At 33.7% G+C, this 16,788-nt stretch overlaps 3 protein-coding genes across 3 annotated transcripts; all 3 read right to left on the bottom strand.

The window, feature by feature from the left end:
* Positions 1–850: 850 nt before the first annotated feature.
* On the bottom strand, positions 851–4,370 carry LOC142531863 (nuclear pore complex protein NUP35-like). Its single transcript, XM_075638134.1, has 4 exons — positions 4,235–4,370; positions 3,029–3,633; positions 2,236–2,347; positions 851–1,246 (listed from the first exon to the last, which is right to left on the bottom strand). The coding sequence occupies exons 2-4, from the start codon at positions 3,616–3,618 to the stop codon at positions 938–940; spliced, it is 1,011 nt and encodes a 336-aa protein (XP_075494249.1). The 5' UTR covers positions 3,619–3,633; positions 4,235–4,370; the 3' UTR covers positions 851–937.
* Positions 4,371–9,600: 5,230 nt separating this feature from the next.
* On the bottom strand, positions 9,601–11,076 carry LOC142531941 (GATA transcription factor 9-like). Its single transcript, XM_075638225.1, has 2 exons — positions 10,665–11,076; positions 9,601–10,399 (listed from the first exon to the last, which is right to left on the bottom strand). Exons 1-2 carry the CDS (start codon positions 10,956–10,958, stop codon positions 9,755–9,757), a joined length of 939 nt encoding a protein of 312 aa, XP_075494340.1. The 5' UTR covers positions 10,959–11,076; the 3' UTR covers positions 9,601–9,754.
* A 3,464-nt stretch (positions 11,077–14,540) lies between these two features.
* On the bottom strand, positions 14,541–15,682 carry LOC142530853 (protein transport protein SEC13 homolog B-like). The gene has a single exon (XM_075636725.1). It carries the CDS (start codon positions 15,680–15,682, stop codon positions 14,777–14,779), a length of 906 nt encoding a protein of 301 aa, XP_075492840.1. The 3' UTR covers positions 14,541–14,776.
* Between the last annotated feature and the right edge of the window lie 1,106 nt (positions 15,683–16,788).

Here is a 16,788-nt window from a genome sequence, read left to right as displayed (position 1 = left end):
ATTTGGATATGTTCAAGAACTATTTGAACTATTTCTCAAAATAAGTACTCGAAAGACTCAATATTTATTTATTTAATATATAATTACATAATATTAATAAAATACTAAAGCTCGCAGTATCGAACAAAATAATTTGGGCTCGATTTCGACTCGAAAAAAGTTGACATGTTCAAGTTCGACTTGAATATGAATCAGATATTTTTCGACCCGACTCGACATCCCTAGTCATACATAAGAGTGCAAAATCGAGCAGATGATAATTAATTATTTTAATTTTAATGTCAAACTCAAATTCATTCTACATATTTCAATTTTCAAATTCAAACTTGGTCATAAAGAAAAATGAAAATCGAATCAATTCATTTTAATTAACACTTATTTAACATGAGCACAAGATATTTAATTATATAAAAAATTATATGTTATAAAAAAATATTTTCATGCACTGCCTAAGGAAATCCTTATCTTTTTATGTATGTCAAACAAACAAATTTATAGAGTAAAAATTATTTTGGTACAACTATTAATAAATTGATACATGAAATATTGTAAATAATTTAATTGGCATATGATCTGTGATATATGATCAAATTTTAAAAATTAATTTTACTCTTAAATAAATTTTTTTTAAGTACAATTATTGTTATTAAATCCAACTAAATACACATTACTTTTCAATGTCATTTTATTTATTGAAGTGTAAAGTAATTTTTTCACTCCAATATTTTGGTTATCATTTTATCATTTTCAAGTATCGATTTAATGAGTTTATACAATATGCCCGCTACGAAAAATGGATTAAGTTCACTTAGCGCTTGCCGAATTAAAATCATACGAGTGACAAAAAATTAAACTTTAACCGCACAGCAATCTTGTAATGAATTTCCACCTCACATGATCGAACAAACAAGGACCGAAAATTTACCAAAACCAAAAGCTAGACACCAAATATCAAGTCCATAACTTTTGACACCATTGATTTGGCAGGAGTGGCCATTGTGCCAGCAGATTGTCGAGCACTGGGATTGCCATTCTGGAGATAGTGTGGATAAGGGGAGACTTTGAAGCCATTTGATTCTGAAATCGTATTTGAAGGTGTGTGTGTAAATGTCATGAACCCTTGATTTTTAATCCTCTCGTTCAGTACATGACGTTGCATTGGATCAACAGGCTTCACTCCTATGATAAGAACTCCATTTATTTCCGAGCCGTTTTTTCTGAGCGCCTTCTGAGCATCGGAATGATTCTGCGCAAATATTTGCAATGCATATTAGATATAACATTCATTGGCATGTTCAACCGTCAGTTGACCTGAATATCCGCTACTTTCTCAAGTATGAATAAAAGCAGTCGAGCGAATCTCGACATTTTAACTGAGAAGGCAAAAAGCTTATGACAATCAACTCGAACAACTGCCTAACGCTTTGCCCGTCTTACTCATTGTAACAGTATTACGTACACTCATCCATAGCATATAATCTAGTAATAAAGGAGAGTGCACCACTGCTTAGTGCGCTAGAATACCATACAAAAATACAGTACTTGAGCGAAGTGTACTGGCTTTTAAAATAAATCAAAATCTACTTTGAGTGGATAACTATTATGCACTGCACACGATGTAGAACACAACTCAGATACTTCAACCTCAAAACAATAGAAGTAACCCTTGTTTTTACAAGAATAACAAGATATTTCTCATGAAAGGTTTCAAGTTTGTGAATCAAATAAAAGCCTTCTCATAAAAAGAATAGACCGCTCAGATTTAAATTACAGCTCAAAGTTATGTCAAACGGAATGCTAATACGACAGCAATTTCACCTAGACCATGTCGATAAGAGGATACATTTTCAGATGTGCGTAACCAAGCTAAGCAGCCTTCACTCACATCAAGCCAGGGAATAACAAGGGTAGAAAGAAGAATAATTCATTCAAACAGAAAAGTGAAGCAGACAGACACTCCAAAGAGCTAATGATCTGAAACTAATAACAGAATGTAAGTGTCTGCTGCAAATTCTCTACAAACAGTTCAACACATCACATGTCTTCCCCAATAGTTACCTAAAGTGTGAAACTAACTGTGCCAATGAATTTAAAAACATGATGGACAACACACAACCTGCTCATCTAACAACAAAAAATGACTAGTTTAGATTCTAAAAACAGTCTCGAGGAAAATGTATAAAGTATAACAAAGCTTAAAACAACATGTTGCATTAGTAATAGTAGGACAATAACCTGATACAAAATGTGCATCCAATTAGCTTCTCTCGGCCCAGGAATGTGCTTCAGAATAACCCCACACTTTTCGAACTCCCGAAGAACAATATTGGTATCAGCTGGTAAAAATCTGGAAAACAAATTTTCGAACATGATCACAACTTTAAACACTAAAAGGCAATGACAGAAAAATGATATTTTCAAATCTAGAATTGTTTAAACAGCAACCTTAGTCTCCTTGTATACAATGGGTGGACAAATCCATGTCATGCTAATTCATGTCGATTAATACTCTTTAAAATTTTGAAAAGATCAACAATGTACATATATTACTTAAAAATTGAAATTTAATTAACACAAAGTCATAACAAACAGGTTGAAGCTACTTTGCAAGATATAAATAATTATAGAGACACAATTGATATCAGTGGAAGTTCAAAAACAAGGGCCCAAAAGGTTCCATTTACCAGAATAACAAGATCACATAAAAGCAGAATTTGATCAATTAAGTTGAGCTTGATCCCAGGGAAGACAGGCAACGTATATATTGAGCAACAAAACTCTCAACAAAATTTAACATACAGCATCTCGAACAACAAATATCAGCATATTATCAAATTAAAGTCCATTGTTTACCAATTGATATACAATGCATTCAAGGTGCTAAAGAATTTTAATAATAAGTCGGCATCATTAGTAGCTATTATCAGATACACTTGCATGATAACCAAAAGATTATAATAAACTCCTCAGAACCTGATACATATAATGTAAATGCCACTCAAACATAAAAAAAGGACCAACATCATACCCATAGACAGTAACCCAAACTTCCTCGTTCAAATTCCCCACAGGTACCAAACTGTTATTCAGCTCAGGTCTTGCAACCTCCCTAGGCGGTGGCAGAACTAACAAGGCACCAGGCTGAACCAGACCTTCAACAGGAGAACCCTTTCCTTTGTCTTGCTCTGCGATACCAACACTCTTCGGAGGTGACCACCAGCTAGAATTCATCACAGGACTCTGCTGACTCTGCTGCGGTGGCTGCTTGCTGGTTCCAGCATACGAAGTGCTTACCTCAGACTTGTTCTTCGGAGTTGAAAATTCCCTGCTCATACGCTGCCCGGGTGTTCTAGGATCTGATTTTAATTCCGGGGACACTGCATATTCCAGAATCCCTGATTCAGGAGAAAAGTCAGATCGGTCCTCGAGAGTAAAAACTGGTGGAGGGGGAAGATCAGAGTTGGCAAAATTTTCACGCCATAAGGCAGAAACTGCAGCTGCATGGCCGGGAGTACTGAATTTTCCCCCAGATCGTCGAGATGACACAGGGGATGCTAAATCTTGAAAAAACAAAGATTGCCGCCCAGATCTGGGGTTTCTACGGGCACTTGTGCTCATCTCTCTTTATGGGCCCTAGATACACACAGATTTATAAAACAAAAAAATTAGACAGCCTAGAAATAAGACCACCATAAACAATATATACATGATGTTTCATACCAGCAGGTAAACCATGTCGACTATCATCGAACAACCAGCATAACAAATTTAGTACATTTCCAAATTCTTATCCAAAATAGTTGATTCCATGTTGTTTAACATAAAGCACCAATTATCACAGATTCACTACAATAACTTATTTAAGATGCACGTGAGAATTCATAACAGTTACCTACTCTGCTCAAACACAAGCGCGATGATAAATCAACAAACTCGCATCCATAAACTCTTCTAAAGTACAACAATACAGAAACAGCTGCACAATGAGCTAAGTAGCTAATACTAATTGCTTAATCCACTTAGTCATCCGAAATGACCAGAAAAGGTTACAGGAAATTAAACGACCATGGATATATAACATAAACTGAGTAATGCAACACATACATATACATATACAAAAAAATTAAGCTAAAATAAAGCTCAAATTGCTGAATTCCTCGAAACAATATTAAAAATAGTAATAATAATTCAAAATTACGAACGTAACTAATACATAAATACAGAGGAAGAATACCTGAAGCTCGTATATTAGGTTTAATACAGAAGAATGATTTGGATTTTCAATTCTTGGAGAGCAGAGTAGGAGGGAAATTTTAGGAAACCCTAATTTCTAATTTACACTTCGTTTGAAGTTAACGCGTGAGCTCCAAGCATGAGTTGTGAATTTTTCAAAATTCGACGAAATGACTATATTAACCTTCAAAATGTAGATCAATGGGCCCAAATTAAAAATGGGCTTCCTTGACCTTTTATTTCGGGCTCCACACTTTTTTTGACAAATGAGTTCCCCACACACATTCTAATGCCCATTATTATTAAAGCCCAAGAATTCCAACACAATTTCGAATCTATTTTTTAATCTAGTCATTTGAAATTCATACAGTTGATTTGAAATCCTCCCAAAAATTCAAATATTTCCATCCAAGCACGATCATCTAACGTATTTTATCATATTTCATGAATATTTTTTAAAATCAAGTTCCATAATGAAGTTCAAATAATAAAAAAATCGAGAGGAGGTCTCTTGTGAGATGGTCTCACGAATCTTTATCTGTCAGACGGATCAACCCTACCGATATTCACAATAAAAAATAATACTTTTAGCATAAAAAAGTAATACTTTTTCATAGATGACCCAAATAAGATATATTTCTCACAAAATACGATCTGTAAGACCGTCTCACACAAGTTTTTGCCAAAAAGCGAGCTCGAATAATCTGAATCCACACCTCAAATGGTTTATTTTAGAGCATGAATTTGAACCACGTGAATTTGATCTCGAAGTTGAATATAAAATTAGATTTTTGTAAGTCATATTTGACTCGATTGCTTTTATTGTATATTTCAACTCGTATTAAATATTGAATTTGGCCTGCTCGGACTCTTACCAATTAATGTAGCTAGCTTTGAATTATAATTAGGAGTGCTGATATAAATAATAAATTAAATTATTTAATTACCAAATCGTGCTCAAATATTATTCTAACAATTGACATTAACACCTCACAACATTACCCCGATTGTAGCTGTCACCATGAAAATACACCTAATTCTCTACTTTGACCAACAACCTAATTCCGTTTAACTCAAAACTGAAGCCCATAATATATTAACTCTGCTCATGTGTTAAAAGAAGGGAAAAAAATACTGTTAGAACAAGTGTCCAGGTTTCACCCGATTAATCTTGTGAGAGGACGACCTCCCACGTCCCCGGGTTCATCTTCCAGATACGCTCAGTGTAGATGTTCAGATCAGATCAACCACGAATCATGTCTTCCAGAATTGCTTCTATTTTCCAAGTATATCGGGATATATATAACAAATCTCGACAAAAACTCTATCATATGTCATTTTAATATTTACTTTTATATATGTGTGTGTGTGTGTGTTTTGTGTTAAAATAAATAGTAAAAGATGGAAGGGGAGACAACAATAATAGCAACCATTGATGAAATAACATGGAAAGATCCCAAGACATAGACAACAATGCCATGTCTTCTTAGGTACTTGTATGTAAATTATCCAAAGCATCCTCCACATCGCATAACCAACCGCATGTGATACCACCCCACCCCCCTCCCTGACTTCACATGTATGTAATCTCCTCCAACTAATAATATTCCAAAATTAAATAAATTTTATATGTTTATGTACGTATCTGTTTATGCATATATTATTTGTATACATGTGTGTGTATATATATGAATATGATGGCACGATTTGATTATATGGAAAATGAATTTTTTTGGGAACTTCTTGGAATTTACATGTGCACATACATTGTACCGGAAAGTACGTTTTTTTAAAAAAAAATTGAAGGGAAATATTGTCATTTGGAGATAGTCTAATTTCAAAAGAAAAAAAAAATTAATTTCATGTAATCGAATAAAGTTTGGCAAAAACTTGTGTGAGACGGTCTCACGGGTCGTATTTTGTGAGACAGATATTTTATTTAGATCATCTATTAAAAAGTATTAATTTTTATGCTAATAATATTACTTTTTATTATGAATATCGGTAGGATTGACCCGTCTCACAGATAGGAGTGGGAAAAAATACCGAAATACCGAAATACCATAAAATCGTACCGAAAAAAATACCGAACTTACCGAAAAAATCGGTATACCGAACATTTCGATACCGTACCGCAATGTTCGGTATCGGTATGAAATATTTTTTTTTCGGTATTTCGGTATATACCGAAATACCGAAAATAATTTTTTATTATTATTTTTTTAAATTTAAGTTCGGTATACCGACAAAATTTTCGATGTCGGTACGGTACCGGTATGAACTTTTTCCATACCGAAAATTCGGTATACCGAATGTGCTGTATACCGAAATTTCGGTATCGGTATCGGTATGGAATTTTTCCATACCGATATTTTCGGTACGGTATACGGTACCGTAGTTCGGTACGGTGTACCCACCCCTACTCACAGATAAAGATCCGTGAGACTGTCTCACAAGAAACCTACTCATAAAGTTTTACCCGTTGAGAAAATACATATTCAACCTTCGATCTATGGTTAGCAAATTAAATTAACTTCTTCGACACATAGGAGTATGTTTACTTCGGATCTAAAAAAAAGTCGTCTCATTTATTAAAATTGTGAATAAAATTGCGAAGTGGACACACTTTATATAATACTAATAATTGTACGTGCACATTAATTAGTATTTGTGCTTAATATGAAGAATACACTAATTATATCATTTTGACTTTACGAATAAAAATACAAATCAAAAGTTCATAATGTAATTGGAGATGATACAAATTTAAGGTTAAAAATCTATCAGTATGTGCGGTAAAAAAAAAAATTATAGTGAAGTGCATATGGATAATATTTTGATATTTTAGAATAAATAGGGAAAATTACATTTTTTATGAAGTAATTTGCATTTTTATTATTTTAATCTGGTTATTAGTTAATTCATAATTTTAGATATTTTTTCTCACAAGTGTTGACGTGACGTCAAATATGTTCGCAATGCCAGGTGACTCGTCATCATTTTATGGTTCCAAAATCCAAATCATAATTTTGCAATGTCACTTCTGATGTTGAAAAAAAAATTATGCAAATTAGTATCCTAGAAAAATCATGAACTGTCAAGAAACATGATGAAAGAGAAAAACATTCATATTAGAAGATAAAAATGTAATCTGTCAAGAATAAATATGATCATTGTTGAGTGATCGGACGCTCTCTTAATTGTTGATGTCTTGTGAAATGTGGTTGTTTAACGTAAAAGTAATGTGTAATAGAGGAACGGTGTGTTTCAGTGGTAAGTGTTGTGTGTGGTATTATAACATCTAACATAACATGGAGCGAAATAATTCAACACACAAAAATTTACGTAAATAAATTAAAACACAAAGAATTATGTACAAGTGTATTTGCGGTGCCTCATGACAAGAAATTTACTAAAAAAATATTTTCAGTTTATACAAAGACATTACTAATAAATAACGAAATACTAACTCTGTTAACACACCAAGAGATTAAAGTACATCCAAAATATCTATTACCAACATAATCAAACAACTATAGAGGAAACCTAGTTCAACGAACAAGTCTTCAACAACGCTTCAACTAAGTATTGTGGTTAAACTTCTTGAACATTCTCCGACAACAAAGCAAAAACAAAGACGAGTAATACTCAAATTATACCTTGAATAGATGCCTACAAAACATGAAAACTAGAATTTAATTAGAAAATAATCTATTGAAATAAAAAAGATAATATAAATCTTATCATAAATAACATTTGTCTAGAAAGTCAAAACTCACGTTAAAAAAAACAAAAAATATTTAAAAATACATTCTTAAATTAAATGTTACCTAATTTGGTTTAACATAGATCTACTCTTTTATTTTTATTAAAAAAAAAGAAGTTATACAAATAATTAATATTTTAGTTATGCAATAAAAAAATGGAGTTTTCCCAAGTTGACTAGGATATTAATTGTGGGCCCTGAGGAAGGGCAAATGTATAGGATTGGGTAGACAGTTATATCGCGACAATACAGACCAAGCTTAATTAGTTCTATTTTTAATTAGACACACATTATTAAGATATTTGACATTTTTTTTCGAAAAAACCTACAAACACCATGTTAATTAAATATAATCAAGTAAATTAATCACTGAAATCCATGCTAGTGTCAATTTTTTATTTAATAATTATTTTTCATGTACTAATATAACGCATCAACGAACATCTAGAGATAGAATCGTTTTTTACTATCACGTAAAAAAATTTATCCTCTTATTTTTTTTTTAAATAGCTCACTCAAACTAGAAGCTTATAGAATTTGTATTAATTTGAAATGTTCTTGAATGAACAATTATTTATTTATGGAATGTAATATGATAAGGTGGAGCGCGCAAGCAATTTTTGCATTGATCTCGTTTATATTTAATATATTTGACATTAACTTTCTTATTTGATTTATCAATTACAAAAAATGATAACATGTAATGATGTAAATGTCAAATCTATTAAATAAAAAGGAGATGAATTGTTTGTTATATACGATATTTAAAATAAAAAAAATATTTAGAATGGAGATGTTGATTTTTTGGTTGAGAGAAAGAGGCCCTCCATGTGCAAATTCCCAAACTTTGAAGAAATAGACACAATCCCCCCGCAATCCCACCGCAATCCCATGGCCCATTGCTCCGCGATAAAAGCTTTGCACCCATTCCCATGATTGTAAGCAACTACTTTCCAGCTTCATGTTTCCTTCATCGTCACTTTTTTTTAAGATAGCTCGTGCGATGAATTACATCCGCGGTCTAAACTCGAATCTAAAGAATGCTTCGATCAAAAACCTTCCTCGTAGTGCCAATTGAAGAAGAATTCTTTCTTGCCATCACTCGAATCTAAAGAATGCTTCGATCAAAATACGACCCGTGAGACGGTCTCACACAAGTTTTTGTCAATACTTGGATATGTTGTTTTTTTTTTTTAATTATTTATGATATAAAGTAATGATCTTATATTTCACCTTTCTTGCTATGAAATATTATTACTATTGTGTGTATCGAGACGCATTTAAATATCATGATATGTATAATAGTACCAATATGAATTATAGTATACATTGTAATTCTTGTCTATGAATTTGGAACTTTACCATTCTTTATGTTTGATACATAATTTTTTTTAGTAGGACTCTTGTGAGACGATCTAACGAATCTTTATCTGTGAAACGAGTCAACCCTAGTGATATTCACAATAAAAAATAATACTCTTAGTATAAAAAATAGTATTTTTCATTGATAACCAAAATAAGATATCCGTCTTACAAAATACGACTCGTGAGACCGTCTCACATAAGTTTTTGTCTTTTTTTATATAAAAAAACATAATGAATTGATTGCAAAAGCTAGGAATAAAATGAATTATAACTTCTACTTCAAAATTCAAATATCTAAAGCATGGTGAATTAGGGGGAAAAAATTGGGTTAGGATGGATTTCTTGGCGAAGCTAGGGAGGCCAGTAATCTAATACGTGCTTGCACACTCACTATATCATGTGCCTAAAGTCAGGACCGTTGATAGAATCATGATGGTGAATGAAGAACTCATCGCAGCCGTTGGATACGTTTAAAATGGAGACTTGTTGCTGCTGTTTTTGGAGATCCTTCTGCCTTCGGAGCTCGATCACTTTGCGGTGCGAATTCGAATGCTTTGTGGTGACAAAAGTCGGGCTTGCGGCGGGTCGGTACTCGGGCACGAGTCGACCCGATTTGAAGCGGACCCCACAGGCGTTGCACAGGGTTTTCGGGCCCATCGGGCCGGTTCGCCATTGTGGGGTCTTCTCCGAAGCGCAGTGAAGGCATTTCCGGCCCGGAGTGTCTGCGGGATGTTTTTTGATAGACGGTGTCGTTTTGTGGGTCGGGGAAGGGGAAACGAGGAGGAGGCGGGAAGACCAGTCGCAGGGTGCAGCGCGTGAGCGTTTGCTTCTGGCTTTGCCTGGGACTGAGACATCGGTGGAGAAAATTGGTGGCGAGTGTGTCGTGGTTACGGAAGAAGAAGTGTCGGTGGCGGCGCTTTTTGCGGCTGCTGCGGCGGGCCCTGTGGTGTTTGTGGGGATGAAATGGAGTTCCTCGGTTGAGAAGGATTCTTCCACGAAATTCGACAACCATTCTAGCTCAGCTAAATCATCATACTGTAGAGGGGAAAAATGAAAAATAAAAAAAATGTCAAATACGAATTTTAATTTTGTGGAAGAAATTTTTCATTACTGTAATCGCGGCTACATCTTCTTGAAATTTAACACTTCGCATCAGGAACAATCAACGTCGGTGTGTACAAAAAATTGTGAAAAACGCGCGCATAACGCATACAGAACACATTCTCCATGCAGAAAATCGCAAAATACTGGAATAATAATGGAAAATTCTCGAAGAAAAGGTAATCCAAATATCAATTACCGGAACACAGAGTTCGTTGCTGCAAAACTGCGGCTCGTTGAAGCTGCGACGGCTGACATTACCGTTAAACTGGCCGTCGCCGCCGGAAACCGATGAGTTACAGCTGTCAACCACCGTGACGGTGGATGAATAACCGGAATTCCCTCCCAAGCTGTCGAAAAACCCGTCGGTCACAGTTTCATCCGCCTTGGAAAAATCCAGCAAATCATCCACCATGAAATGAACACCATTATTGTTCAAATTTCCGTTTTCAACAGAAGAAAATTCTCCATAATTACCAACGAAATACTCCATGAATGTATGAATTCAATCCTCCGATTTTTCTGTATAAATTTTAAGAAATCGAAATGGACAAAAACAGAGCAACGGTAGAGAGAATAAAGGGAAAGAGCTTCTTTTGTAGAAGAACAGTATGTGTTTTCAAAGTGAGGGTGAGGAGGGTGGGCTTTTGATGAGTCAGACCAGGGGCAAAACGGGAAATATACAAAAATATTATTTAAAAACTTACTTCAACATTAAATGAATAATTTGTACTTAAAAAATAAATAAATAAACTTTTTTTATTTTTCTTTTATATAATTAATAAATGCATGTTCATTCATTTAACCTACCCTATTTTACATTATTTAAATCATTTTTATTTTAAAAATGATTCAATTTAGATTACACTGATAATTGCAAAATAACTAATAATCAAATGAAATTGTATTTCATATGTAAAATTAATTAATTCTAAAAAATATATTTAAAATATATTTAATTTTACTTTAATACCCTTTTGTTTTCTTTTCTTTTCCTTGTTTTTATCATTCTATCCCTTTTGTTTTTACTCCTACTTTTTTTGCGAGAGACTAGCAAGTAAGGAATAAAATGTGGAAATTACATATATTAGTTTCTTTATTTCTTTTTTTTAGAATACTTTATTGTAATTCCAATTATATAAATAATAATTAATATAAAATATATATATCCCTCCATTAAATTTTGCATTTTATGCTAGTGCATATATATAGCTAAATGTAATAAAAACATTGCACTTGATTCATGCATTATTTAAGTAAATTAATATAAAATAAATATTATATATATATTCTTATATGTCATGTATGTATGTATGTATGTATAAGCAAGTACATTTAATTAAATTTTTTAATTTTCAAGTGAAAAATAATTTATTAATGGAAATTGATTGAGCAAAAAATTACTATAAAAAAAAAAATTCAACCTTTTACCCTTGAGAATCGATCTCCCATGTTTTGTCCACGAGACTACACCACCAATGTCCAAGTTTACAGCTTGATTCTCTCTCTAATTATTTTGGCCTGAAAAAATAGCACTCTGACCATTTTATTTTTATTTAATTAGTTTTTGAGATAAACCCATAATTAATATTTACTCATGTTATTATATTCCTTGACCCACGTTTAAGCACGATGGGTACAGCTTGTACTTAATCTAACGATATGGTCACTGTTGTTTTTGAGTGTTTAATGCCGTCTTAAAAATCTAGTGATATTCAAAATATTGTTTGTAATATTTGTATTTCCTGCATATTTTATCTATGGGTTCTTGCGTCGTTTCGTCTATCAGACTGAATTAGGTTAACATCAAATTAGAACAAACGTTTGGTGTAATAAAAGAGTTTGTTGAATGGAGTGATTGGCTTTACACTTGATTTATTTTTGTGAGTGGATCTCATGTGAGACCGTCTCACGGATCCTAATATGTGAGACGAGTCAACCCTACCGATATTCACAATAAAAAGTAATATTAGTATAAAAAGTAATACTTTTTTCATGGATGACCTAAATAACAGACCCGTCTCATAAAATATAACCCGTGAGACCGTCTCACACAAATTTTTGGTTATTTTTGTTATTGGTGTCAACTTATGCATTAAAAGTGTTGGTTCCCCATGACATGAAATGAAAGGTCACTTTTGGCTTAGTTTGAATAGTTACAAGGTCTATTATTTGGCCAATTTACATCACATGTTTCATTTAATTTCATGTGCATTTACCATTACAAGTCCCACATATGACATGACATATGCTCCAAATTAGGAGATTAATCTTTCACTTATATGAATCATTTAATTTCTAAAAAATTATTACTTTTAGATAATTTTAATTTTCTTTTTTCGTGTTATTAGATATACTAGCACTCTAGAGCACGTGTTGTCTTCTTGTTCAATCGTAGTTTTGTTTTTAATTTATTTTTGTTTCTTCAATATTTGTAATTAGGTTGTAGAATAAATTTTTTTTTGTAGTTTAAATAAAAATAGAAATAATATTATACTTTTTTTTTTTGATTAGGAAATAATATTATACTTATAACAATATGAGAAAGACATATCATGAACCAATAGATGTAGAAATATGACTCATTACTTACAAGATTTCTCTGTTCTTTTAAATATTTTTTTTTAAAAAATTTAATTAAAATCAAAATATTTTAGTTATATAATAATTTAACATATGTTCAGATAATTTTAATATATTTTTTTTGTTACATTTGTTTCAATATTTATACTAAGTATTTATATGTGATTAAATTTATTTTTTATATCATGATTAACATTTTAAAAAAATAAGATAACTTCGTTTTACTTAAACATGGCTAATTATTTTGGGATGAATATAGTGATTGAAATAAGGCAAAAACTTGTGTAAGACGATTTCATGAGTCGTATTTTGTGAGACAGAGATCTTATTTGGGTCATCTATGAAAGAGTATTAATTTGTATGCTAAAATTATTATTTTTTATTGTGAATATCGGTAAGATTGACTCGTCTCACAGATAAAGATTCGAGAGACCGTCTCACAAGAGACCTCGTCTTCAAACAAATTAAATCGATATCTAGATTGAGAAAATTTCAAATGCCAATCATCCCCGTTATTTTTTTTTTCTCTGTATAAAAAAATCTCTCTATAAACTCTACGTATCTGTTCTCTTTCCCGAAGCCGCCACTTTCCAGAAATTAAATATTGATATTATATATAACAATAAAAAAATATCTCTTTTTAATTTTAGTTTGTGGGGCCCAACTAACCACGTGACAAAGATGAGGTTGCTTTGTCAGCCATCATGTGATAGGCCTTTAAATAAATCAAATTGCTCTCGATTATTATTTATTATTTATTATTTATTATTTATTATAAGCTGTATGACCATAAAATAACGTAAAACGAGGGTAACCTATCAAGGGTCATAGTCCAAACGCTCTCAATAATTTGCAGTTTTTATCTGATATCAATGTTCCGAGACGAGATTTCGAATTCAAAACTCAATCGTAAAATTCTACTTCTCCCAAAAAAAAACACAAATAAAAAAGGCCATTTTCGATAATGTGAACTAATCTTGTCGAGAAAATAGTCACTTAAAGTAACACAACACACTAACATTCAAAGATTGTCACTTTAATACTTGAATTTCAAGACTGTGGGAAATACCATCTTCAACCTTGCACAATACCATCTTGAACAAAAGACAATTCCAAAAACAAACCTCATGAACGAGACGGAAAGCCAGCAACTTGGATGTAAAAAGGGAACCATGCAGGAAAATGAGACTGACAAACCCTATACAGTGACATTTTCTAAAACGAGTGATCACTGCGGAGATGGACACTGGTAATTTATTACCGATAATGAGTTCGTGTTTTTCACAGAGTAAATTTTATATAAAAAAACAACTCACAAATACATATCCAGTTACATCTTCTACCAATAGGGTCCAGCACGAACCGATATTTCTTGAACACATGAAGCTTAAACGAAACCATTATCAATTAGCAAACTTCGGCCACTAGACAAAAACCAATTTTTGTGTCTCTGAGAAAAGATAGTACTAAATATGCGCAGACAAAGTGAATAAACAGCCTGAAAATGATGTCCCATCAATGTTCTAGTTAATTGCGTTGCAGAAGTCTGCTTCTTCAAGTCAAATTAGTCAATAAAAAGAAGTCAGGTGAAATAGCCCGACCCTGAGTCTCAAGCTAGTTGGAATCGACTTCATAAAAGCAGTATATGGAAACAGGATATACCTTAAAGCCTTAAAAAAGAAGATCCGGAAACGATCTAGTATAAAAAAATATTAGGAACTAAAAATTTCATGAGTCGACTGTAGTCACCTGCTGCCACTCTCCGTCCACTGCTTCTTTCCAGAGTGTCACAGTGTTTTGCCCATCAGCCACAGCAAGTATGTTTCCGGTAAGCGACCACGAGACCCTCCAAACAGGAGTCTTGAAATCCTTCAAAACTTTGCCATTCCATTGATCACCTTCCTTCAGAGAAGTCCATAGTATTACCTTTCCATCTTGAGAAGCACTTGCAATTGTCGACTTGGGAAGTCCTAGGTTTGGTGCCCAAGAAACATCCCGCACCCAATCGCTATGCATGCTCAGAGCTGGGAAGCAGTCCAATCTCCAAGTTCCATTGTCAAACTTCCACACTTTCACCGTATTATCACAGCCACCGGATGCTAGCTTCTGAACAGGATCGAGTAGGCTAGTGCCTACTAGAGCACCAGGGGCGGTTGATGGGGCCCATGAAACAGATGTAACACCAACTGGATGAGCCTGGTCTATACGGGATTTGTCCCATCCACCATCTGGACCTGCCATGTAAACTGATATATTACCATCCGAAGATCCACATGCGAGACATAGGCCAAGTTCATGAGGTGCCCAAGATATCGAATTGACAGATGCTTTGTGATCATCGAAAACATGAGCCTGTATCCACTCGTTTTGATTTCCTTCCCTCCAAATGACAACCTTTCCATCATATGAACAAGAAGCAAGAAGCGACCCAAATTTCGGATGCGCCCATGCTACTTGCCAAACAGGCCCTTGGTGACCAGTTAAAGTAGCAAGATGCTGAGATCCCGAGTTCGTAACTCCAATGATCTTGATCGTATTGTCAGACGAGCCCGTAGCGAGACGTTTACCATAGTAATCCATTGCCACATCATGAACAACATCTTGGTGGCCAGTCTCAATCTTTTGTCCAGGCATGCTTGATTTCCAAACAAGTGCCACCCACAAATTGGATTACCGGATCTTTTGCTCCTACAGCGTTGGCAGGCCTTCGGTTCAATGTTGCAGCACTTTGAACAAACAAAAAGCAGTCGAATTCTATAATAGCAATTAAACTCTCGAATGACAGAAAAATCTAATCACAACCAGAAGGAGAGAGGAAAAGGTCACTCTAAAGCAATATATAAATTCATAACAGATTAATTTGAAAAGCAACAAAATGCACAACTACCTGATTAAACGATGGATAAAAAGAACATCAACAACCTAACTTGAAAGTTTCTTCAGTAATCCTAGTTCATTTTACTAATTCTAATTATATACATCTGAAAGAGTAAACTAAAATAAATAAGTGGATATGAAAAGCTAAGAGGGAACGGGGAGATTTGGAACCTATCAGCTGCTGTAAAGACTAAAGAGTAATCCATTTGGGATAATGAAAAAGGTTCAAAAGTAAATAGTTCCAGAAAAGGTGAACCGCGTTCAACCTAGAGTCGAAAATCAGAATTCATGTCTTGGCTCATTTATTTAATCGTTTCCGTTTTCATATTGGAAAGATTGCCTCAGCGCCAGAAATTTGGTTTGTACTTCAATTATCTATAACTAAAGGAATGACCAACGCTCTTCGTGAAGGAACTGACCTTGTTGCTGGCTTATATGCTCCACGTTTAAGGATTGAGGCTGCTGTGGATGCTTAAACCATAGACAATCAGAGTTAAGTTTCAATCTTGACTCTCGAGGACAAAACTGGTGTCAAAGAGGGCGGTATCATTACGGACTCAAATACATAAGGCCGAGAAAGCGCGGAAGGAGGTTTAGTTACAAGATTTAGTGAAAGAAGTATCAAGGTCCAAGTCAGGGAGTTCCATAGTTCATCACAGTGCAAGTGAAACTTGAAAGGGAAGGAGAAGAATAAAATGTGAGGAGAGAGAAGTTGTTCTGTTCTCTGAGAGTTTTGTTACTAGCACTGCTAGGGTGAGGAAGAGGAAACCTTGTAAACAGTAAATCTCTGGGAAAACTAAAATTTCCATATATGATATTTCATTCCAATCATAGTTACTTAAGGTGCACAAGTGTCCTAGAGA

Source organism: Primulina tabacum, chromosome 17 (genome assembly GCF_025594145.1).
Source record: "Primulina tabacum isolate GXHZ01 chromosome 17, ASM2559414v2, whole genome shotgun sequence".
Taxonomy (NCBI): Eukaryota; Viridiplantae; Streptophyta; class Magnoliopsida; order Lamiales; family Gesneriaceae; genus Primulina; species Primulina tabacum.
Note: the sequence above shows the minus strand (reverse complement) of the source record. Positions and strands in the feature narration are given on the sequence as shown.